At 42.6% G+C, this 24,764-nt stretch overlaps 5 protein-coding genes across 5 annotated transcripts; 4 read left to right on the top strand and 1 right to left on the bottom strand.

Annotated features, from left to right (window-relative positions):
• Positions 1-520: 520 nt before the first annotated feature.
• On the top strand, positions 521-939 carry LOC114796416 (histone H4). The gene has a single exon (XM_028990366.1). It carries the CDS (start codon positions 575-577, stop codon positions 884-886), a length of 312 nt encoding a protein of 103 aa, XP_028846199.1. The 5' UTR covers positions 521-574; the 3' UTR covers positions 887-939.
• Positions 940-1,923: 984 nt separating this feature from the next.
• Positions 1,924-2,311, top strand: LOC114796415 (histone H2B). The gene has a single exon (XM_028990365.1). The coding sequence runs from the start codon at positions 1,937-1,939 to the stop codon at positions 2,309-2,311; it is 375 nt and encodes a 124-aa protein (XP_028846198.1). The 5' UTR covers positions 1,924-1,936.
• A 2,310-nt stretch (positions 2,312-4,621) lies between these two features.
• LOC114796413 (histone H1-like) lies at positions 4,622-5,469 on the top strand. Its single transcript, XM_028990363.1, has one exon. The coding sequence runs from the start codon at positions 4,631-4,633 to the stop codon at positions 5,261-5,263; it is 633 nt and encodes a 210-aa protein (XP_028846196.1). The 5' UTR covers positions 4,622-4,630; the 3' UTR covers positions 5,264-5,469.
• A 537-nt stretch (positions 5,470-6,006) lies between these two features.
• On the top strand, positions 6,007-6,533 carry LOC114796414 (histone H2A-like). Its single transcript, XM_028990364.1, has one exon. The coding sequence runs from the start codon at positions 6,026-6,028 to the stop codon at positions 6,401-6,403; it is 378 nt and encodes a 125-aa protein (XP_028846197.1). The 5' UTR covers positions 6,007-6,025; the 3' UTR covers positions 6,404-6,533.
• A 9,671-nt stretch (positions 6,534-16,204) lies between these two features.
• On the bottom strand, positions 16,205-18,285 carry LOC114796896 (G2/mitotic-specific cyclin-B3-like; the record flags this gene model as incomplete). The annotated part of the gene is made up of 5 exons (XM_028991412.1): positions 16,205-16,268; positions 16,374-16,504; positions 16,602-16,751; positions 17,355-17,510; positions 18,145-18,285. Coding segments are annotated over 5 exons (642 nt in total), but the record flags the coding sequence as incomplete, so codon positions are not given.
• Between the last annotated feature and the right edge of the window lie 6,479 nt (positions 18,286-24,764).

Here is a 24,764-nt window from a genome sequence, read left to right as displayed (position 1 = left end):
CTATGGTGGTCTTATCATTGGACTCTGGAGGTGGTCTTGACACTTGATTTAGTGCCTCAGAGAAAACAAACATAAGCAGCATTGCACAAAACTGTTACAGAGATGGTACATTTGTGCAATTGTGGCCCACTACCCTAACTAGGACAGCCTAACTACGGTGAACTGAACTGTGAATTGAACTGTCTATGCTTGACTAGGTGACTGTGTAATAAAGTAGACTTAGTAAGGGATTTTAACAGAGTAAAGTTTATTTAAAAAGTAACTTTGGTGAGGAAGGATTCTATCAGAAGTGACGATGTCCTGAAACACACTTTCTTGTTAAAAATGTTACAAACTAACCAGTAAGAGCGACTGTAGCATCATTGTATCTACATTGTATCGAACTGAAGAAAACGCTCCGGACTGGAGGCGGGGCTGTGACGTTGTCACGTGTTTTCATGTGCAGCCAATTACAAAACGGGTAGACAAAGACACGCCCTACGGACCTGGCTTCACTGAGGTCCTCTCTTTGTACATTAAACCCCAGCGAGTCTCTTCCTTCCGCAAGTTGCAGTTTTTGTAACAATCTGACAAGATGTCTGGACGAGGAAAGGGAGGAAAGGGACTCGGGAAAGGAGGCGCCAAGCGTCACCGCAAAGTTCTCCGCGACAACATCCAGGGAATCACCAAACCCGCCATCCGTCGCCTCGCTCGCCGCGGTGGCGTGAAGCGCATTTCTGGTCTGATCTACGAGGAGACTCGTGGCGTGTTGAAGGTTTTCCTGGAGAACGTGATCCGCGATGCTGTGACCTACACCGAGCACGCCAAGAGGAAGACCGTCACCGCCATGGACGTCGTGTACGCGCTGAAACGTCAAGGTCGCACTCTGTACGGGTTCGGCGGCTAAACGAGCAGAGAACCGAATAAAAAGCCCAAAGGCTCTTTTAAGAGCCACACACACGTACAAGTAAAAGCGCTTTCTGGTTGTCTCTGGAAAATGTAATAAATTATTTAATACTATAGAACTCTTGGTGGTAGTAGCCTAGTGGGTAACACACTCGCCTATGAACCAGAAGACCCGGGTTCGAATCCCACTTCCTACCATTGTGTCCCTGAGCGAGACACTTAACCCTAAGTTGCTCCAGGGGAGGACTGTCCCTGTAACTACTGACTGTAAGTCAGTATCGCTCTGGATAAGGGCGTCTGATAAATGCTGTAAATGTAAATGTAAATGTTTAGGGCCGCCTGTGGGGGTAGCGAGGCGAGATTCTACCCACCGTGAGGATTCGGTGATTTAATGAGCTGTTGCCTGAACGTTGGGAGTTATGGAGAGCAGGCAGAGGGCCTATTATAATCTTGGATTAATGTCTCAACTGCTGTTACTATAATTAAGACTTTATGAAATGTATGAAATAATAACAAAGTTATAAACCAGAGGTTTACACCACGTTTACTGCTATTATGTCCCTTAAGACATAAAACCCTGAGTGTCTCCAGAGATTCTGGATATTTTTTGTAACAGCTGTTATGAAGAATTTCTAAATTACATTAAGACCAATATATGGAAACCGCAGGTATGAGTGCAAGGACTCATTATTTTATTAAGTTATGTGGAATTAAATTAACGTTAGAAATGTAGATTCTTATTAACTGTAAAATAAAGGACAAAACGACTCGCTTGTAAATATCAGACAACAATAAATAAATGAAGTAATAAATCAATGCTTTAATGCTTTATTTTCATATATTTTAGTTAAAGTTTAAGGTAAAAAAAAAACTCCGCCTTTGTCTTAAATGAGCGGGAAATGGAAGGAGATAAATGGGCGTGACTTTTCACTCCATAATATGAAAGCACCAATCAGAGTCGTCGGCTTGTTTCCATAGCAGCGAGTATAAAAGGAGCGGCGGTGGCGGGGAGCGTTTCAGTTGTTTCGAGGTCGGAATCCAGACGATCAACATGCCTGAACCCGCCAAGTCCGCGCCCAAGAAGGGCTCCAAGAAAGCCGTGACCAAGACGGCCGCCAAGGGAGGAAAGAAGCGCAGAAAGTCCAGGAAGGAGAGCTACGCCATCTACGTGTACAAGGTGCTGAAGCAGGTCCACCCCGACACCGGCATCTCCTCCAAGGCGATGGGCATCATGAACTCGTTCGTCAACGACATCTTCGAGCGCATCGCTGGCGAGGCTTCTCGTCTGGCGCATTACAACAAGCGCTCCACCATCTCGTCCAGGGAGATCCAGACCGCCGTCCGCCTGCTGCTCCCCGGAGAGCTGGCTAAACACGCGGTGTCTGAGGGAACCAAGGCAGTGACCAAATACACCAGCTCCAAGTAACCCGTGGCTGCAACGCCGCACAACACAAAGGCTCTTTTAAGAGCCGCACACAATGCTCACAAAAAAAAAGCAGATTCTGTTCATCTCTAATTCACCCCCTTTATTCAATATATATATTCTGACTAACATTGCCCTCGGAGGTTGCTGTTTATGATCTGCAATGGTGCCACTTAGAACCGTCCCCACACTGCTTGTGGCTGCCCACTACTCACCAACGGAGATGGTTAAAAGGATTGAATTTTTTTTTTTTTTTTTTTCAAACCATTTTCTCTTATTGAAGTGTTTGCCTTTACCTGAATGAAGAGTTTAATCGTTTGAAGAGCAAAATCGCAATACAAAACTCAGACATAATTGTCTGCACACAACTCTGAGGAAATTGACCTCCTAATTAAAATAGGTCCTCCTCATTTTGCTCCCCACAGGAAGTCCCGAAAGCCAGTTTATCTAAGAGCATTACATTTTCAGCATTTATCAGACGCCCTTATCCAGAGCGACTTACAATCAGTAGTTACAGGGACAGTCTCCCTGGAGCAATTCGTCTACCAATTTGTCATAGGGTAACACACTCGCCTATGAACCAGAAGACCCGGGTTCGAATCCCACTTACTACCATTGTGTCCCTGAGCAAGACACTTAACCCTGAGTGTCTCCGGGGGGGGGGGGCTGTCCCTGTAACTACTGATTGTAAGTCGCTCTGGATAAGGGCGTCTGTAAATGTAAAATGTAAATTTAGGGTTAAGTGTAAATGTAAAATGTAAATTTAGGGTTAAGTGTCTTGCTCAGGGACACATTGGTAGTAAGTGGGATTCGAACCCGGGTCTTCTGGTTCATAGGCGAGTGTGTTACCCACTAGGCTACTACCAAGAGCATCTGAAGCGAAGTGATGCACAACAGCACACACTGAAATTTGTTCTCTGCATTTAACCCATCACCCTGAGTGAGCAGTGGGCAGCCATGACAGGCGCCCAGGGAGCAGTGTGTGGGGACCGTGCTTTGCTCAGTGGCACGCTAGGCCACCACTGCCCCAAAAACAGGATTATCTGTCAGAAGTGGAACACATTTGGCTGTGTCCACTGTGAGGTGTGGAGCTCCACAGTAGGTGGACTTTATTCATGGTTAAGTTTAGGGAAAGGCTTAGATTAAATGTTGTTTAGTGGCATATTGCAGCATATAGCTGCAAATCAAATAATATTATCTGTCTGTCAGATTAACTATTAATGCAACGTTCAATTTTGCACAGCAATATTTGCACCATTTTAATTTGCATATTTATTACACATAAAAATTTAACGCTATTTTTGAAGTATGTAACTTTGACTAATTGTTCAAATGTTACATGTAGCACCAGGTTCCAGAAAAGCGTTATTTTGTTTCACTATGTACTGTATAACACATAGTTGAAATGACAATAAGGTCAACTTCACTTTTTTAAACAAAGCTCAGCAGGGGAACCCATCCTCCTCCAGACAGCACTGGAATACCCTGGATGTTCATGTCAGGTCACAGGTCAGGAATTGTGGGAAAGTGTGAAGGTAGCAGGTGTCTGACAGGAACACACAGGGTGGTAGTAGCCTAGTGGTTAACACACTCGCCTATGAACCAGAAGACCCACTTACTACCATTGTGTCCCTGAGCAAGACACTTAACCCTAAGTTGCTCCAGGTGGGGACTGTCCCTGTAACTACTGATTGTAAGTCGCTCTGGATAAGGGCGTCTGATAAATGCTGTAAATGTAAAACACACACACAGACACACCTATTATATAGTCGATTTGTATTGTGTTTATCAGCATTGATCAGCAGAAGTAAAGTATGAAGCTCAGATGACATGTCAGGATGTGACATCTTCCTCTGTGCTTCACCTCGTCACCGCAGCTCCTCTTCCTCGGTCCCCGCGCTCTCCTTCAACTCAGCTGACCAGCGGTCGGTGGCCGAGGACCAGTGACAACAGCCCGTCCACAGTCCGCGGCCGACATCTTCATTCCAACACATTTAAAGGGCAAAATGAAGGAGCGCCGCCCGTCCTTCCGTCTCTCCGGGCGGAACTACGTGTTCTGCGGCTTTCCTGCGGGATAAAATCCGCTCTCCGCCGCGCACCGCGCCATCCAGCTGAAGGATGAAGATCCCGGCTTCCTGCCCACAACGTTCCGTGACTCGGCGCTCGGGCGGCGACGCGCTTTTTGCCCGATATGCGGAGAGGAGGAAACACAGCGGAGGCTCCACTGGCGGAAGCTGCTTCTACACGGTTCTCACGGCGCGTTGAAGAGCGCAGCTCCCCGCGCGCTGCGTCATTGTTCCCCGCGTCTCCGAACCTCTCCACATGGCAGAAGAAGCTCCAGCGGCCGCGGCCGCGGCGCCGCCAAAGTCGCCCAAGAAGAAGGCCGCGGCCAAGAAGCCCAAGAAGGCGGGACCCGGCGCCGTCGAGCTGATCGTCAAAGCCGTGTCCGCTTCCAAGGAGCGGAGCGGAGTGTCTCTGGCCGCCCTGAAGAAGGCGCTGGCTGCCGGCGGCTACGACGTGGAGAAGAACAACTCCCGGGTCAAGGTGGCCATCAAGAACCTGGTCACCAAGGGGACTCTGGTGCAGACCAAGGGCACCGGCGCCTCGGGCTCCTTCAAGCTGAACAAGAACCAGGCGGAGCCCAAGAAGAAGCCCGCCGCCAAGAAGGCGGCTCCTAAGGCGAAGAAGGTGGCCGCGAAGAAGCCCGCCGCGGCCAAGAAGTCGCCCAAGAAGGTCGCGGCGAAGAAGCCCGCCGCCAAGAAGTCGCCCAAGAAAGTCAAGAAGCCCGCGGCAGCAGCCAAGAAGGCGGCGACCAAGAGTCCCAAGAAAGCAGCCAAGAAGCCCGCCGCAGCCAAGAAAGCGGCCAAGAGCCCCAAAAAGGCGAAGGTCGCCAAACCCAAAGCGGCCAAACCCAAGAGCAGCAAACCGAAGAAGGCGGCGGCCAAGAAGAAGTAAATTCCTGCTGCTTTTTTACTCAAAAAGGCTCTTTTAAGAGCCACACACTGATTTCCAGAAAAGGCGCGTCTGTTCGACCCCCCACACATAATCATCAAAATAGTGAAGCCTCGTTATTCTATAAGTCATCTATAAATCTAGATATCAAACGTCATTTTCACAGCTGCCCGCACAACCATGTCCCCATGTGGTGACAGTTTGTGAAGGAGGGGACAGTCATGTGCAACACGTTACTGACGTTTTACTTTCCACTGAACTAAAACTGAATACCAACTAATACTAAAACACGTCTCATGTCTTATTTTTGAAATATGGAAGTTTTCTTGATTGTTTCTTGATGGTTCATTGGGACCGAGGTGAATAAACTTGATCATTTCTTCTCATTATTAGATATGAAATGTCGGCTTCATACTTTAAATGTTTAAAAATACCATGTGTAATTTGGGTGTAATGCCAACTCATGGGAGATCAACTTAATACTATAAGTGAAATAGTAAATATAGTAAATAAGAATATTCCTCGATTCAAACTGTATTTGAATTATTTGAATTATTTTAATGATTACATTTTTTCAAATTGTCGCTGTAGCGTCATTTTGGAACGAAAAGCGCGGTCAAATGTGTGAATGAAAGGAGGCGGGACTACATAACAGGATTGGCCGAAATTTTGAGCCAATCAGGACACTGAGCCGTTTCCTATAAGAAGAGCTCCGCGTGGTCCAGCGTTACTTTGTTTCCTGAACGAACATCGTAGAACGACAAGATGAGCGGACGAGGCAAGACCGGCGGTAAAGCGCGCGCTAAGGCGAAGACCCGCTCTTCCAGAGCCGGCCTGCAGTTTCCTGTGGGCCGTGTGCACAGGCTGCTGCGGAAAGGGAACTACGCGGAGCGCGTTGGTGCCGGCGCTCCTGTTTACTTGGCCGCGGTGCTCGAGTACCTGACCGCTGAGATCCTGGAGTTGGCTGGGAACGCGGCCCGCGACAACAAGAAGACCCGCATCATCCCGCGTCACCTGCAGCTCGCTGTGCGCAACGACGAGGAGCTCAACAAGCTGCTGGGCGGCGTGACCATCGCTCAGGGCGGCGTCCTGCCCAACATCCAGGCCGTGCTGCTGCCCAAGAAGACCGAGAAGGCCAAATAAAGCGCCGGCAACGCGCATCAAAGGCTCTTTTAAGAGCCACGCAATTTGTCCCAAAAGCGCAACTTCTACCTTTTTAGTATCCAGTATTTTTTTCAGGGGCTCCGACAAAAGCTTGAAATGAGTCAGAATGCAGCTCCACAAGTTGTCCCACAAGCACTTGCGACATTCGGCTGAACCAAGCAGACCACTTGCAAGTCCACCGGAGGAAAAGCTCCCAGGAAGCAGCTCGCCACAAAGGCAGTCCCCACACACTGCTCCCGGGGCGACTGTCATGGCTGCCCACTGCTCACCAAGGGTGATGGTTAAAAGCAGAGGACACATTTCTTTGTGTGCACCGTGTGCTGTGTTGTGTTTCACAATGATTATTCCTTCACTTTCACTTCTCTGGTAGTAGCCAGAGCTTTTCAGCAGCATTTTTCTACAACGATTGATTGAAATTCTGGAGTTATTTACTCACCCAACAGACCCTAGGTCTTCTGAGTTCAACAACCTGATGCCCCGCAACCTCCAGTAATGGCTTTATTCATGTCTCTGTCCATCTGTCTGTTCCAGGTAAGTCCCCACAACCCCATATACACAAGTTTGTGAAACCTTTAGACAGCTTTACTCCAGTTTTCTGTGTAAATATGGCTGTAAATTACCAATAGTTTACATTAGCTGTTAAGTCCTGCACATCAGCTTAGATAAATTTTAACCCATTCTTCTGATCAGGTTCTGCTTACTACAACTCTCTCAAATCAGACCCATTTGCTTTCTAGCTTATTCACATGTACTCTGCCATCGCAACCAGGCCAGCAAAACAGACAATTGCCGGGGACCATGAGCTGAGAGGGGGCTTCCTGAATATTTACATTTACAGCATTTATCAGACGCCCTTATCCAGAGTGACTTACAATCAGTAGTTACAGGGACAGTGCCCCCCTGGAGCAACTTAGGGTTAAGTGTCTTGCCCAGGGACACAATGGTAGTAAGTGGGATTTTAACCTGGGTCTTCTGGTTCATAGGCAAGTGTGTTACCCTCTAGGCTACTACCACCCCACGACCTTTAATTGGCAGAAAAACATGCACTTCTGTCTTAAGCACACAAAACTGTACACCCACCAGCAAAGTATGGCCACTTCAAGCTGTGCAAAGCATTTGCAGAGAAAAAACAAAAGTACATTTGCACTTTTTCAACTTTTTCCACATATTGCAGTAACATTCACTGGCGTTAACACAATCACCAGCTAGTTGCTTTACTGCCCTCTTTTTTTGGAGAATTTATATCCCTGAGGTCTTCATAAATTTCCTTCATCTGTGCTAATCCCTGTTCTCCATGGCTGTTACAACATGAAGTTGAAAGTGAAGTGATTGTCACATGTGATACACAGCAGCACAGCACACAGTGCACACAGTGAAATTTGTCCTCTGCATTTAACCCAGTGGGCAGCCATGACAGGCGCCTGGGGAGCAGTGTGTGGGGACGGTGCTTTGCTCAGTGGCACCTCAGTGGTACCTTGGCAGATCAGGATTCGAACCAGCAACCTTCTGATTACGGGGCCGCTTCCTTAACCACTAGGCCACCACTGAAACAAGCAGCTAGTTTATTGTGCTTTAATTCTAACATTGAGTGACTAAATTGTCAGAAAAAAAAAATTAATCACTAACCTATTTTTGTGTAACAAACGTATGGCCAAATGTTTCTTTGAAATAAGGTTGGTGTGTATGTGTGTGTGCGCTGCTGAGGCATTACAAATGATTAATATTCAATTAGTTTCCAGTGAAGCGCAAATGCACCAAACATAAAAACCTTCTTTACATCACCATTTTCTTTGTTCTTTGGTTCTTGAACCAAAAAGTAAACATCAAACAGTTTTCATCCTATGACGACCTCACAGGATCAAGAATTGTCAAGCAGTGCAAAGAAGGCTGGACTGCACAAACACTCCTCTTGTCTCTTGCCGGGTATAGCTCCATGCAAAGACCAAAAAACGTAAGATTTACATGAATGTAATGTTATTTTGATAACCCCTTTGTGAGTGGAAGTACGGTAACGGAACTGAGCTTGAGGTAAGACAGAAGGCGCGAAGTAAAGCAGGAAAGGCTCAGTGGGAACGCAGAGAAAAGGACAACCGAAAAAGTTAAAAGCAACAAATCTAGCATCAGTTGATAAGGGAACAAGGTTTGTAACTATGACTAAAGTATATTTGAGCAACTTGTAATGTTTGTGAGAAAAGACATGATTTGTTATGCTAAGGGAAAGAAATATACTAACCTTAGGTGCTGTGCATGACGGGGGATGTGATCGTAATTATTGGTATCTGCTCTTGCTTTAGCTCTTACGTTGGTTGATGACACGGACGGCTTCAATAAATCATCATTTGACCATCAGTTCTGGCCTTCTCAATATTGACTGACTGCTACACTCCCTATTGTTTTTCTTTTCATGTTAGATTTAAGTATTTCAGAAGACTAACATTTCTGTAATGATATCTTTGATCTTTATTACCCAAGTCGTCATCCTGCCCTCTACAGCTAGTACCATTTGGGCCATATTTGAAGATCATAAGCAGAAAAGGGCTTTCTAGAACTATGGAATGAAGACATTTTCACAGGCAGTCAAGATGTCAGCAAACAGCAGAATTTCAATTGAGTCTGGAGCCAGAGGAAAGAGCTGGCATCTGCTCTATGGGGACAGGTGCTTTGCAAAGTAAGTTTGGCAGGAAGGAGGCCTGCAGTCTCCCTGTCAGGGTCTGTGACTCAGCAACACATTGTCACATTCTCAACATTTGTTGACACGGTGGGTGATTGTTTTCCCACAAGTCACACATTTAGAGCCAAAGCGATCGTAACTGGCTGATTTCACATTTGCAGTCACTGTTTATAAAACTTTCATTAGGGACATTATTTTCAAACCAGGCTCCGGCTGGGGGTTCCGGCTCCATGTGCCAGTCCAGAGTTTCATAGTGTCGATGTCGTTGTCCTAATTTCTAATTGTGTACACATGATGTTCTGTGTTTAAATAAAGCCTCATTGTGTCTAATCAGCATCAGGTCATTGTTTGTATGTCCTTGTCCTTGTACCCTGTCCTGTATTATGTGAATTGCTTTAAGTAAATCCCCTGTCCACTCTAAGTAGTATGAAAGAATCTATTCTTCCTACCCTGTCCCATCACCATGGCAAAACATGATATTTGTGCATGGATTTAAATCATGCAGAATGTGTAAGTAGCATGCATGAAAACTGTCAGAGATCTGTCTCCTCCCATTTTATTTTTTATCAAAACATAATTAATGATCATGTTCTGATTGACAGATATTTACACACCAAAAAAATGGTACTAAGTTTCTGGGGCAGTAGTTTGCCTAGCAGGTAAGGAAACAGACCTATAATTGGAAGGTTGCTGGTTTAAATCCCGAACCACCCAGGTGCTACTGAGAAAAGTACCATCCCAACACACTGCTCTCCAGATGCCTTTCTTGGCTCAGGTGTGCACTGGGTGCTGTGCTGTCATGTGTCATATGTGACAACTAATTCACTTTTACCTTTTCTGCCAATTTGAAAATACTGCTCTAGGTTGACATTGACATGGAGCAGTGTTGGTCTAGCGCTAACAAAGTTGACTTGGGTTGAAATCCTGAACCACCAAGGTGCCACTGAGGTTCCCTTGAGCAAGGTACTATCCCCACACACTACTCCCCAGGAGCCTAAGGGTGATGAGTTCTCTCCATTATAAATCTTACTAAGGAAATTAAAATCTTTATCTTTTTAGAATGTTTTATTAATTAATGAATAATTATGGTTTTAGGAATCTCAAAACATCCTTTGTCTTGACTGATGGATCAAATGAAGTGGTCTCTGAAGAGATGTGGTGTGTGGTGAGTTTATGTAACATGGCCTGAAATGTAAATTAGGGCTGCAACTAACGATTATTTTAACAATCGATTAATCTGTCGATAATTTTTTTTGATTAATCGTAGAATCGGATAAAAAAAAAAAAACATGAAAAGCATTCATTTTCAACCCTTTATTCAAAAATAGAACAAAAATCTTTAGAAAGTGCACAAACATGTTGCTCCTTGAGCTGTTACAATAATAATAAAATAAAAATGGACTAACACAAAAAACATACACATGTATGCTTTACATCTGCCAAATATAGACTTTTTTTAAAAAAAATAAAGTGCCACCTGAGCTGCCAGAACGATAAATAATTTATTAAAAAATAAAGAACAATACAAATCAGAAAATTTAACAGGATTTGTTTGCCTTCCCCTGCTGCTGAACTCCCTTCTTCCTCCTCAAACACTCCAACATGTTTGCGTTTCAGGTGCTGGAACATTGACGTGGTGCTCCCGTACCGTGCCATGTCGCTTTTGCATATTTTACAGTTAACACATTTTTTCTGTTTATTTAGTGTGAAATAAACAGTGTGAAATGACTTGGGTCGCACAGAGTTCTCTGCCTCCGCCATGTATCTGTCCTCTACCTCCGCTCGTTTTTTTTTTTTTGCTCCGTGCTGTCTATGAGGCGCCAAACTCTGCTAGCATCTGTGCACGAGAGAGACCGAGTGTGTTTTTAATAATCAAACGTCTCCGCGTTGTGCGACATAACGAATCGATTAAGAAATTCGTTGCCAACTCTTTTAGTAATTGATTTCTATCGATTCAATTGATTCGTTGTTGCAGCCCTAATGTAAAGCATATGTTGTAGCATATGGTCTCAGTTGCCCAGCTCCTCGCCAGCTATGTCCACACTGCACTTATAGAATGTAGGGGAATGGGTCTTGGAACATTCCAAACTCATTCATGTGTAAATGGTGGATAGTCCATACATTTTTTGTGGCATGCACTGCAAATTTAGCCATAGGGTTACACTGACAAATTTTGAATTTATATGACCACAAAGATCAGTGTCCTCAAATCATCATCACTGGTCATCAAGTCCAATGATTAATTCAAATGAACAAAATTAATCTTTCCACCAGCGTGCCATGCTGTATGGATATATTGTGTTTCTATGGTTGTGTTGGAAATTTTTCAGTGACATACAATTTCCTGTCCTACCATAATATTTGTTTCCTATTTGCAAAAAAGGTGAAAGGGACATTATCAAAGGACAATGAGTTCAGTCCCTCAATTCAGCATACTAAATAGACTGATTTAACTGAATATTTAAAAAATATTTGTATCCAAGTATCGATTCAGCAGTTGACTGTCCCTTACAAAAATGTATTGTTACTGTAAAATGAGAACATTGTATTTTTGTGTTTTCTATATACAGTATACACAATTCAACCTCTGGGATTCTAATACCAAACCAGTCATTATTATACCGGCAGGTCACAAAGGAAAAAAAACAACTAACTGTGGGGAGAGGATGATCTATTTAGTGACCCATCTATAACATAAAGCAGAACCCTGCCTCTAGGGACCTTGCCTTGAGGAAAATTGGGGAAACAGTCATGTTCATTCCATCCACATATTCATGCCTCTGTATCTTCCAAAGAACATTCCAGGGTGTGTCAACAATTCCTCTTCTGTGAATTTAGACCAGACAAGCTGTCCTCACCATACACATCAGAAAGTTTTCACCACTTTTCACCAGTTTTTCTTTCTTGGAATACTTTGATTAAGTAATTATCACACAACAAGAACCCTGTTGTTGAGTTGTCTCATTTTGTTAAAAGGAAACTCCATCACTGGCAATTTCTTGCCAATTTCTCGACCTCAATCCCCAAAGACATGTAAGTACAGCAATGATGGCAGGTCAGGGTGAAACTTGATGGGCCCTATTCTGACAATCTGGCACATAGCAGAAAGCAGAAAAAGCACTTATGGGCATGTCCAAGTCCATTTTGCTATTTTGACAGCAGAGGAAACAGACTTCACACTAGTTCAGTGTGGGAAAAGGTTGTCCCAGTTCTGTTAATTATGGGTTATGGGCATAACATAAAAAGGCACAGATCACACGTGGAGTGTTGTTGCTTTTGTTTTTTAAAGTACCAACCATTCAAATAAAACATTATTCCTACAATTATGTGCAGAATCATTTGTAAATAAGCAACGGGCCACCAGAAGCTTTAAGCGTGGTTGGGGGAAAAAAGATGCTTCAAGATCATTCAAAAGAAGTACCTTTGGCCACCACAGGTTGCCTATACTGAAGTCCTCTGAAATGTGTGAAATAGCCTGAACACCAAGAGCAGACTCACATGAACACAGGCGAGCCGAATGCTGAGGATTTACAACTCCGACACTGTTCTCCTTGTGGCGAGGCAGCAGTACCACCACCATGCCACCCCACTGCTCTGATCATCTGATTCCTTTCTTACTGTCTTCTCTCACATCTTTATTATGAAGCATGTTGTTGTGCTCCCTACAGAAAGTGCCTCATAGTTGAACCAGCCCACAGCAGCAGGAACAACGTTCAGGACACAACATGTCGATCTAAGCTGACGGGTATTCGTCAAAAAGCAGATTATTAAATTGCCTTGATCATTTAACACAGAGGATATGATTGTTAGCAGGGGTTAGCCACGTGACCGCACACCTTAAGGGTCGTCAGCCTGTGGAGTTTGCATGCTCTCCCCATGTTGATGCAGGTTTTCTCCTGCATCCAAAGGCATGTACAATGGCTGAATAGCTGAGTAAAAAATGTCTGTAGGTATGGGTGTGTGAGTGAATTTTGTGTGTGGCCACCTTGCCCATGAGTCCCCACCCATGAGCATCACTGTTCCACCTAATTTTTAGCATGTGTGAGTGTAATTAATGTAAATTTAAAAGATACTGGCCACACAGACATCATGCACTCGCACATTTCAAATATTTCAATATCAATCATGTTTAAAAATGCTCTTAATGTCAGCATATCAAATATGCTAACAAATATGCGTGGCCAAGAGGCGTCATGTTAAATTTGGTGACGTTTGGACAATGTCCAAAAAATTAGCATGTTAGCTCTAGGCTTCCATGTTAGTGGCCGAAGGACAGGGCGTCCCTAATAAAGTGGCAGAAGGACCAGGCATCCCTAATAAAGTTCCTGATGGACAGGGCCTCCCTAATAAAGTGGCCAAAAGACAAGGCGTCCCTAATAAAGTGACTGAAGGACAGGGTGTCCCTACTAAAGTGGCCGAAGGACAGGGCGTCCCTAATAAAGCTTCAGAAGGACCGGGTGTCCCTAATGAATGTGAAGTGATTGTCACATGTGATACACAGCAGCACAGCACACGGTGCACACAGTGAAATTTGTCCTCTGCATTTAACCCATCACCCTGAGTGAGCAGGTGGCAGCCATGACCACCGCCCGGGGAGCAGTGTGTGGGGACGGTGCTTTGCTCAGTGGCACCTCAGTGGCACCTTGGCGGATCGGGATTTGAACCGGCAAACTTCTGATTACGAGGCCGCTTCCTTAACCGCTACGCCACCACTGCCCCTGTGGACCGGGCATCCCTAACAAAGTGGCTGAAGGACAGGGCATCCCTAATGAAGTGGCCGAAGGACAGGGCATCCCTACTAAAGCGTCTGGGTGTTCCTACTAAAGTGGCTGTAGGACAGGGTGTCCCTAATGAAGTGCCCGAAGGACAGGTCGACCTTAATAAAGCAGCCAAAGGACCGGGGGTCTTAATAATGTGGCTGTTTGGCACCCTAATGAAGCTGCTGGTTTAAGATTCCATTGAATTACAGTGCTGGCGCTGCTGCTGTATCAGTACCCCTTGTAGGACCCCCTTTGCTGGCAATGAAACTGTAGCAGTACCACTTAAAAGGGGCCCCATTTTACAAATGCTACCAATGCTAAAATTAGCATTCAATGCATTCTAATTGGCAAATTACTCTGTTTGAGCATTAGTAGCTCGGCCACGGCCAGTCCAATCGCTTATAAAAGTAATAGCGCACCTCACATGATAAAGTACAAATTTTTGATATGTAGCACGCCGTTGTGTGTGCTTCGGTATGACCCGCATTAATTGTGGAAAAAACATCTGAAATAATAACAAAAAAATTTTTTTTTCGTCCATTTACACTTTTTTTGTTTTTCCAAAATTGTGCGTGATCCATAAATCCATTTGACAAACCATATGTCTACGTCGGTCTTGGCGAGATCTATAAGACAACATCAACTTTTTTGTATGTCAAACGATCTGGACACAAAGTCCAAAAAAGTCCAATTTTGGACTAGGATAATAAACACGTTCCGGAAACGCTTTTTGGGGAATTGCGCGCAGACCGTAAATCCGACCGAGCCAAACCATATGTCAAACTGTGCGGAACAAAAAGCCACACGACCTGACATGAAATTCGTGTGTGTACGGTGAAGGACAGGGCGTCCCTAATCATCGCAAATTCTAAGAAATTTTTTTTTCACACTTTTAATGGTTTGGTCACGATTTGTGGCCGTCCTGTAGTCCCCAATGAAGCAACCAATATGTCATTTTGTGCCGACCTTCGGCCTGACCTCTCCATTTTTTGTGCATTTCACAGTCTTAGTGTGACAGCCACAAATGCAAGACATGGCCTTTTTTGCCTTTTTCCCTATTTCCTATGTTTTCCTGACAACTATTTGTGGTAGCAACACATCCAATATGTCAGATTGTGTGCCTCGACTCCTGTGTCTCTAGCTTTTACGGCTGGTCACAGGGAGCTTTGTGGGCGGGCCGTACGACCTACCAAAACAAACAATATGTCATTTTGTGCGGAGAGGTCAGGCCTTTTCCGTTGTTTCTGTGCGTTTCACAGTCTTATCGTATCTTGAATGTAAGACATGTCCTTTTTTGAATTATATGTTTGTCAGTATGGTTATTAACTTTTAGTAAACCAAAACAAAGTAGTCGAGATGATGAGTGGTTATTGATAGTTACAGCTATTGATCAACAAATTCAGCAACCAGTTAATAACGGAACAATGGAACAAAATCCATCAGTAATAGCAAATCAGAGTGTCCAATGATGTAGCGACCTCTTTTTATATTTGGGTATTATTGCTATTAAAATATCCAGTTAATATTCTCACTGTGTGTTTGCAGATTTTTTTATATCACTGCATAATAATCATTGCAGTGGATCCAAGATCAGTATTTATGGCCACACCTACGACATCATTCCAACATGTCTAGAGCAGTCACTTCCAGATTATTTCCAATCCATCCTCATCAGACAGCAATTAGAAGGAGTACATTTTTGTGTAGATTGTGATACCGGTAAATTGTCAGCAATGCTTAATAACAACCAAAACAATGCTCACATAAATGGCCTGAAATTAAACTTAGAATTAAATTAAGTGAGCTTCTACTGAAAGTGCTATATATTATACATACATAATAGTGTGTGTGTGTGTGTGTGTGTGTGTGTGTGTATCCACCTCTTGGACAGGAACCGCTGCACACTGCATACCAAATCCTAGAGAAAATGTATACTTCCTATAGAGACATTTAACCATCAGCCCAGTGATGGTTACAGTGATATCAAAATAAGGCTTACAAATGCCCCAGACTTAACAAGCATAACATCTGCATTTAAAGAACAAATCCATTTACAAATACCCATTGTCTTATTTTGGACTAAACATCCAAGGACACAAATGAAATATAAATAAGACACACACTCTCTCTCTCTCTCTCTCTCTCTCACACACACACACAGATTTAAGAACAGATTCAGTGGCAAGAAAATGCCATTACAGTGTCATTAAAAACACTGCTTTTTTATAACATAATTATTTTTGTTATTCAGAGCATAATGATGTTAAAAAAAGCAAAAAATAAATAAATAAATAAATATATACACAAATAAAAAAAGGCTATTTGAACTATATACAGTATAATCATTTTTTACAAAAACTGCTCCAGTTTCTTGAGATCCACAGTGGGGGTCTTTGCAACCTCGAAGAACACACTGCAATGAGAAAGGGCAAGAAAACTTCAGCATAAAATAATAAAAAGAAGCATGTAAACAGCTATTTTAGTTGGATTCCTTTGCTCTAGGAATGGTTGGACCCACCTGTCGAAATACTTGCTCCTTATTGCATCAAGCACGCTGTCAGAAGGTTTGGACAGCATGTTGTGAAGCTGCCGCACCACAGGAGCCAGGTCTCCCACAGCATAACTGGAATGGAACTGCAGGATGGGTGTCTGGATTGCAGCAGAAAGAACCAGTTATGCATTTATGTTTTGGACATAATTTTTTTTTTTTTATCTTAAATCGGGAATGTTGAGTCAAGGACCTTACCCATCCTCCTAGGTCTTTGGTCACCAGGGCAACCAGCAGACAGGCAGAGGCCAGTAGAGATCCTCTTACTGGTAAGAACACCATATTCTGCAGGCTCAGCTCGCAGAAATAGCGGGCCAGCGTCAGAGTCTCCATGTTAGCACCAACACACTGTTCACAGAGAAAAGAATTCAGTTGTAAGCATGCACTTCTGGACACTCAGGCTACTTTTATAGAAAGTGCTTTGCAGACTACAAACACTTACAAGCCAGGATTTCATCACTGCAATGTATTAAAACAAGAACTGTAAACAACAATGTACTGTATAAGTCAGTCTTTGGGGCCTGTTTTTAGTCCAGGAAATGTCACACTTATGTCTAGACTGGTATAATAATTTTTACTGTGAGCCACCCCTTTAACTGACATGTTAAAATGTACAGCTCCAAATGCATCTCATGCACTAATACAATAATAAATGTGTTTGAATGTCATTTCCATGACTTTCAGATTTCCAAAACTTCTCAAGACCTGAAATTCTCTTTTCAAATTCCATGACTTTTCCAGGTTTTTAATGACCAAGAACCCTACTAATACCCCTGTGTATCAATCTTATATCAATCAATAATGAGTTAATATATTTTTAAAATAAAGAATCATTGCAGTATTGCTCAGTAATAAAATCCACTCTGCTAAGGGGTAGAAACAAATGCAGAAGAATTCTTAGAGCGGCCAAAAAAATAACAAAAGCCCAATATAATGCAGCCAGAAATGAACCTTTGCATATCTGCGAAGGAAATTGTAGGGCACAGGGATATTGATGTCATAGTTCAGCACATGTAGGATGCTGGCTTCCATCCTAATGAGCTGTGAATGCTTGTAGGCCCCATCGCAGATGTACAGGAATTCATCAATGGAGGGCGGAATTCGCTCCTGTGGGAAGAGGAGGAGGACAATGGGTAAGCAAATGGACAAACATTTTGGTTAACAGCAAAAAATGTAAAAATACTAATATTTTACGCAACATTAGTTAAACAGTGAGTGGTCACTAATGCAAAGTGTTCAAGTGATACAACCTAAAGGGTTTGCTTTTATATAGGTTTTAGTGGTCCCCTAATACTATATCTGAAGTCTGTGTTAATTAGTTTGGGGATCTAAGGAGGGCCTGTGATGCTCCCATGAAAATGTGCAGAATTACATCCTAAGAAGAGTAATTAACTAGTTATTATTTACTAAAGAGTGATTGTCAGGGGTTTAACAGTCTAAAACTGAGCTCAAACAGAGATGGGTGGGGTGGTCTCCGTATACTTTTTCATTTAGTGGATATTGAGGGTGCTACACAGTACAACATTTCATAAATGTCATCATTTCACCAATAAGAGAACATTTGTGATGGCCATGATGGTCAAAAAACAAGGTGAACCACAAAGTTAATAATAACCAATCAGTGCTTACTTTTTCTGTAAATCCTTTTACTGTTATGATCCATTATGTTGAGTGAAATTTTGCAACAGGTACTAGCCAAACTTCAAATTCACAAGATCTTGAATAAAGCATTGATCCTCACCTCAAATTTTGAAGCGATGAGCATGGCTGTGCAGCCGACCAGCTGGAGGAACTCTTGGTTGGTTTCTATTCTAGACAGATAGTGGTCCATCAGCTTCACAGCCAGATAAAGTGTTTCATGATTGAGTTGATAATTCTCTTGGAGTCAGGCATAATGAGAAGAGAGAAACTAATTTAAATTAAATAAAGCATTAAAAAGAGAAAATTCCTTGAAATATGAGAAAATGTGAAGTCTTACTGAAATTATGATTGAAATTGTAAATGTCTTTTTTAAATTTGTATTAAATTACTGAAATAATTTAATTATTTCACTCCGAACCTCCAGTACTGCTCGCCTGGCCCTCCATCTCTGAAGGTAAAAGGAAGACGCTCATCTAGACTCTTCTCAGTCTTGGCCCCTCGGTGGTGGAATGAACTTCCCCTTGTGGTCAGAACAGCTCAGTCACTGAGTATTTTCAAATGGCAGCTCAAGACCTTCCTGTTTAGAGAACATTTAGATTAACTTGTAACCTTCTTATTATCTAACTTATGTACAGAATCTACAACAAGAGTGAATTAAAAAGATTGTATTCATAGTTGAGGGTCTTAATGAACTAGAACTGATCACTTCACCGATGGTAACTTGAAAGCACGTTGTAAGTCGCTCTGGATAAGGGCCAATTGCTTTAAATGTAAATGTAAATGTAGTCAGGGAGGTGACCAAAGCCACTCCATAGAAAAAGGCACATTGCAGCCCACCTGTAGTTTGCCAAAAGGCACCTGAAGGACTCTCAGACCATGCGAAAAAAAGTTCTCTGGTCTGATGAGACCAAGAGAAAGATTGAACTTTTTGGTGTGAATGCCAGGTATCATGTTTGGAGGAAACCAAGCACCGGTGATCATCAGAACAATGCCATCCCTACAGTTAATCAGCAGTGTGGTGGCAGCATCATGCTGTGGGGAAGTTTATCAGCTGCAGGAACAGGGAGACTAGTCAGGATAGAGGGAAAGAAGCACCTTGTTGGAAAAGGTGCATTTCAGAAGCACCTTGTTGGAAAAAGTATACCAGAGCATTCAGTTAAATAAGCATTATTAAATGGCAGAATTTGAATGTTTGAACTTTTACATCACAACAATCACAAAAGTTTATAGCGAAATCCTGGAGGGACTGGATAGAGATCTTTTCACCAGGACCACTCAACTGTGTCTTAAGATGAAGATTGAATCACAAATAAAAATTCAGATGTTTCATGGTTGAAATGACACATTAATGAAATGCAATGTATTATTTATTTTTTAATCTATAGTTATATAGATTTAATGTAAGGATTTAACTACCAGTTGTCACCTGTTAGTTAAGGTCTTAGGCATCAGCCAATAACTATGGCATTTCCAGAACAAAGCAAACGTGACTTTCCCCGCACGCTCAGGTTAACATGTCCCGACCTTGTCAGTTATGTGTTGAGGTATGGTTTTTGGTGAAATGTTTAAGAAGCCAATTTGAATGGCATGTCACCTCAAAAGGCACATTGCTTTCATACTGGCACGTTTACCTGGGAAACCATAGCATTCTTCTGCAGAGGACATGAACCACTGTTTCACCTAATTATAACAGCAAAATGAACACATGATAATGCACAGCATGATAATGCACCACTGATTTTAGTTTTTTGTCACTGCAACAACGCACCAAGGCACACCTCATGTTACCCATACAAACTAATTCGTTTGCACCCAAGATATGGATGCATGGTGAGAAAATGCACATCACGCCTTCAGAAACTTGCAGAAACACTGGCAATCCAAGCACAATGCAAAGGGAAAAACATCAGGCTCATCAGCCCAAACGGTTCAGAAAACTTCAATAGATTTCAAGTAGATTTAATACTTTAATTAAAAAATGTTTGATTTTGTTTGAATTTGTTGACGTTATTGTGGAACATGTATGTGCTCATAATCAGGCAGCAATTGAAATATTTAATAGTGGAAAATTAACAGCTTTTGTTGACATTACTCCCCAGTTGAGGCATCTGCGTTAATCAGTGAACATGCAAGCAGCAAAATATATTTACATTGATGTTCTTGAATGTAATGCTGAGGTTTGTTTGGACCAACAAGGAAATCAAATGTCTACAGCCTGAGATTGCTAAGGTCACGCTACATCTGGAAATATTGGAAAAGGCTGAAGCCCTTTATTCTCACCATCTGTCAGACCAGTGGCCTGTTGACATTCAGTAAGGTGACTGCTGCACCAGACCAAAGAGGGGGGTATGGGACAGGGGGTGCATGGCCTCCAGACACTGAGGAGTGTGAGAAGGTCAAGGTCTGTTTATGACTCCAAACAAGCTGACTGGTAACTTTCCAGAAGCCATAAAACCCCTTGATTCCTAAACATCTGCAAGATGCTGCCTTGAAGGCACATATGAGTACATTTGAGTCTGTGTTTATTCTTTATGAAGCTCATCCATAGTGAAATACGGATTTAAAACACACTATTCTAATAAGTATTACATTACCCTTCAGAAACCCTTCTGGGGGGGTATCAGAAAACCAGCCAGTATCTGGTGTAACACAATTTGCCTCATGCAGTTCAACACATCTTCGTGCACAGAGTTGATCAGGTTGTTGATTGTGGCCTGTGAAATGTTGGTCCATCCTCTTCAATATCTGTGTGAAGTTGTTGAATATTGTCAGGAACCGGAACACACTGTCATATACGCTTCCCAAACATGCTCAATACTGTAGGTGACATGTCTGGTGAGTCTGCTGGCCATGCAAAAACTGGGAAGTTTTCAGCTTCGAGGAATTGTGTACAGATCCTTGCAATACGTGTACAATCATGTTGCAACATGAGATGATGGTCGTGGATAAATGGCAGAACAATGGGCATCAGGATCTCGTCATAATGTCTCTATGCATTTAAATTGCCACCAATAAAAAGCACCTGTGTTTGTTGTCCATAACAATACGCCTGCCCATACCATAACCCCACAGCACCCATGGGCCACTCAATCCACAACGCTGACATCAGCAACCAGCTCACACACGTGATGCAGATGCCACACACGCTGTCTAGCATCTGCGGTGACCAGGAAAACCCGGGACTCATCCGTGAACAGAACGCCTCTCCAACGTGCCAGACACTATCAAGTCGGTTACGACAACAAACTGCAGTCAGGTCCAGACCCCAATAAGGACAATGAGAATGCAGATGAGCTTCCCTAATAAGGTTTCTGACAGTTTGCAGCTGATCAGGTTGTCTGGTCTCAGACGATCATGGAGATTAACATTTACATTTATGGCATTTATCAGACGCTCTTATCCAGAGCGACTTACAATCAGTATAAGCAACTTAGGGTTAAGTGTCTTGCTCAGGGACACAATGGTAGGAAGTGGGATTTGAACCTGTGACTCCGTAGTCTTCTGGTTCATAGGCAAGTGTGTTACCCACTAGGCTACTGCCATCCCATGCTGGATGTGGAGGTCCTGGGCTTATGTGGTTACACGTGGTCTGCGAATGTGAGGCTGCTTGGACGTACTGCCAAATCCTCCGAAAAGCCTTTGGAGATGGCTTGTGGTAGAGAAATGAACATTCATTTCACAGGCAACAGCTCTGGTAGATCAGGTGATATGGCCTTTTATTGTGGGCAGTCTAAGACAGTCTAACCTGTGCGATATTCATGCTGTCTAATCAGCACCTTGATATGCCACATCAGTGAGGTGGGATTGATTATCTCAGCAAAGGAGAAGTGCCCACTAACACAGATATAGACATTGTATCTGTGCAAGGGTCGTCCCTCTTCTTTTTGTGTTGTCTCATGTTTGGGGTATAGATTTTAGGAGTATGCAATTTTTTGTGTTTGTTTTCTCTCACGGAGGGCATTTCTCTCTGCAACAATGTGGATGTTGAGCACTGAAGGAAAGGTGACCTACATTTTGTTGTTGGCATGTTTCTATGTTTTCAACATAGAATACCAGAAGCCTGCCTCATTCAACATTAATTATCATAATTATTTTTCTTTGGGCAGTCATTGAATGCCTTTTCGGGTTTCAAAGACCCGTCTCTGTTCACCTTGAGAATGCCCCTCTCTGCAACTGGGTTATCATTTCCATGTACAGGCAATAGCAATGTGATTAAAATAACTACCTACTATCTTGAAAAAAACATGTGTGTTGGTGCTACTGAAAGCAGACTTTTTACTGTGAACTGACTGCCCTGGCCAAATGTGTCTGGCACCCTGTCACCCTGGCTTCAAATTTTTATAAATTCCACCCATATACTCAGAAAATCACTAGCACTACAACTCATGCATACTGCAATGGCTTCTGAAGAGCAAGGACAGTGTCCCTGTTTTAATCAGGTCCTCAAAGAGAGGGTATGCTTTGCATGTGCCATATCATTACTGACACATTAAGGCCAGGGGTGTGACCTTGACTTGGCCTTGCTTGTGTCCTAGATCAAATTGTTGTGCTGGCTGACGACATTGGAGTTGTGTTTTGCCATTGAAAACATGTATGGTCCATGTGCATTATAATATGGCAGATGGGCCACCACCCTGATACCCATTTTGCTCAAGCATTTTTGTTCTCCTCCCCATGCCACATTTGCCCTTGGATTCATCATTTATGAGGTAAATGCTTTGTGTAATGACCAGCACTAAACACAGCAACTCATGTAAAATGTAACTCTAAAGATTAAGATGAATATAATCACTTGTATAAAGACTTGAACACACAACATGCAGGCAGTTTGTTTGAAAGAATCATTATTGACTTTGGCCGTACAGATATATCAGTCAGTTTGGCCAGCCTCAACTGCCACAGTATTTTTGTTGTTATGTCTGACATGTTTTGACCTTTCAAGGCTTCCACTATTCAGTGTCCACAATGGTGTGAAATAGCTGAGCTGCTGAGATAAACTAATGTGATCTAAACTTTAGGGCACTGTGCTGCACGAACTCATCTATTGGTGAACAGGTTCAATTTTGGTAGGAAAACCTATTGATTGAAGATAGCAGTCCTTAAAAAAAACTACTTTAAATTTTTTTTAAAAAGTGTAAACCTCTGGGATAATCAAGCTGTAATCGGCAAAAAATAGTCAAATTATATTTCATAATGAATAAATAAAGCACATAATGGAGATGGCTGCTAGAGACTGGAATATCTTTTTTTTTTTTTTATTGCAGTTTGATCCATATGCTTACCATCTGCCTCTCTCTCTCTGCTAGCACAGCAACTTTATTTGAAGAGCACTTTACAACCACAAGTGAACCAAAGTGCTGTACACAGGACCAAAGTAAAAGACAATATACAAAAGACATACTCACAAAGATTAAAAACATACATAAAAATAAATAATACGATGTTATATGAATAAGAACATCACTAAAAGCTAATGATACATAGAAATGTAATATTAAAAAAAAAATACTGCATCACTTTAACCAACTATTGGTCTTATCCTTTTATTTGCTTTCTTCTGATAGACATAGAGAAAGGGACACAATCTGACCAGGTAAGATGGATCCTTGACTTGCCAGGCCTTCAAGGCCAATACTCTGTCAAGGGTGGTGGGAACAGGCAGAATTCCATGGTGTCCAGAAGCCAGAAATCACCTCATCCTGAATACAGATTTACCAGGGTAGAGCATGTGGCCCTGGCCATTAAAAAAAACATACAAAAAGGCCTTGAACTGTCTGCAAACTTCACACACTACACCTCTGCTACAAAACCTGACCTGTCTTACTCTGACTGCTCACATTGGGCCTCATTTATCAAATGTACTTACAGCAGAGAAAAATGGCTGTACGATTATATGAACGCCCATTTGGTGATTTATCTAATTTTGACATGAGGGTATGATATGCAAAAAATTATACAATTAAAATTATGTTTCTCATGGTTTAGATATCATTAATGAACTTTGTTTATAGATGTATATAATGCCACTGATCATTCCACAATGCAGTGTTGGATGGAAGCCATAGTCACCAACGCCTACATTTCATTACAGGTTGGACTCTCTCTGTTTTTTTATCTGCATCTACAGTCTGAGCCCAGTGTCTACTGTGCTGCTTGCCATGACCAGACAGATAGACAGCGAAGTGAGTTCCAGTTCATGCAGCCAACTGTGGAATGTCCTGTGACCCACTCCCTGGACATTTCCACCATTCCAAGGGTTGATGCACTCTGGATTTTTTCTGGATACACTGTATCTCTCATGGCAGAAGTACAAACCTTCTTTACCTATCTGAAGATGCCCCATGGAAAAGATAATGCTAAATTTTTAAGAACCATGAAGTCATCAAAATATATACAGTTTACATACATAAATAAGGACTTTTTTGTAACAATAGCAACATTATCCAACATTAATCTGGACAAGATGACTAGAGTGGCTAATTAAACACAATGAGTTTTAAAAAAAAAGTTTCAAAGTGAAGTGATTGTTACATGTGAAACACATGTAACACTGTGCACACAGTGAAATTTGTCCTCTGCATTTAACCCATCACCCTTAGTGAGAAGTGGGCAGCCATGACAGGGGACCGGGGAGCAGTGTGTGTGGACGGTGCTTTGCTCAGTGACACCTCTGTGGTACCTTGGCGGATTGGGATTCGAACCGGCAATTTCTGATTATGG

The sequence above is a fragment of the Denticeps clupeoides genome, chromosome 9 (genome assembly GCF_900700375.1).
Source record: "Denticeps clupeoides chromosome 9, fDenClu1.1, whole genome shotgun sequence".
Lineage (NCBI taxonomy): Eukaryota > Metazoa > Chordata > Actinopteri > Clupeiformes > Denticipitidae > Denticeps > Denticeps clupeoides.
Note: the sequence above shows the minus strand (reverse complement) of the source record. Positions and strands in the feature narration are given on the sequence as shown.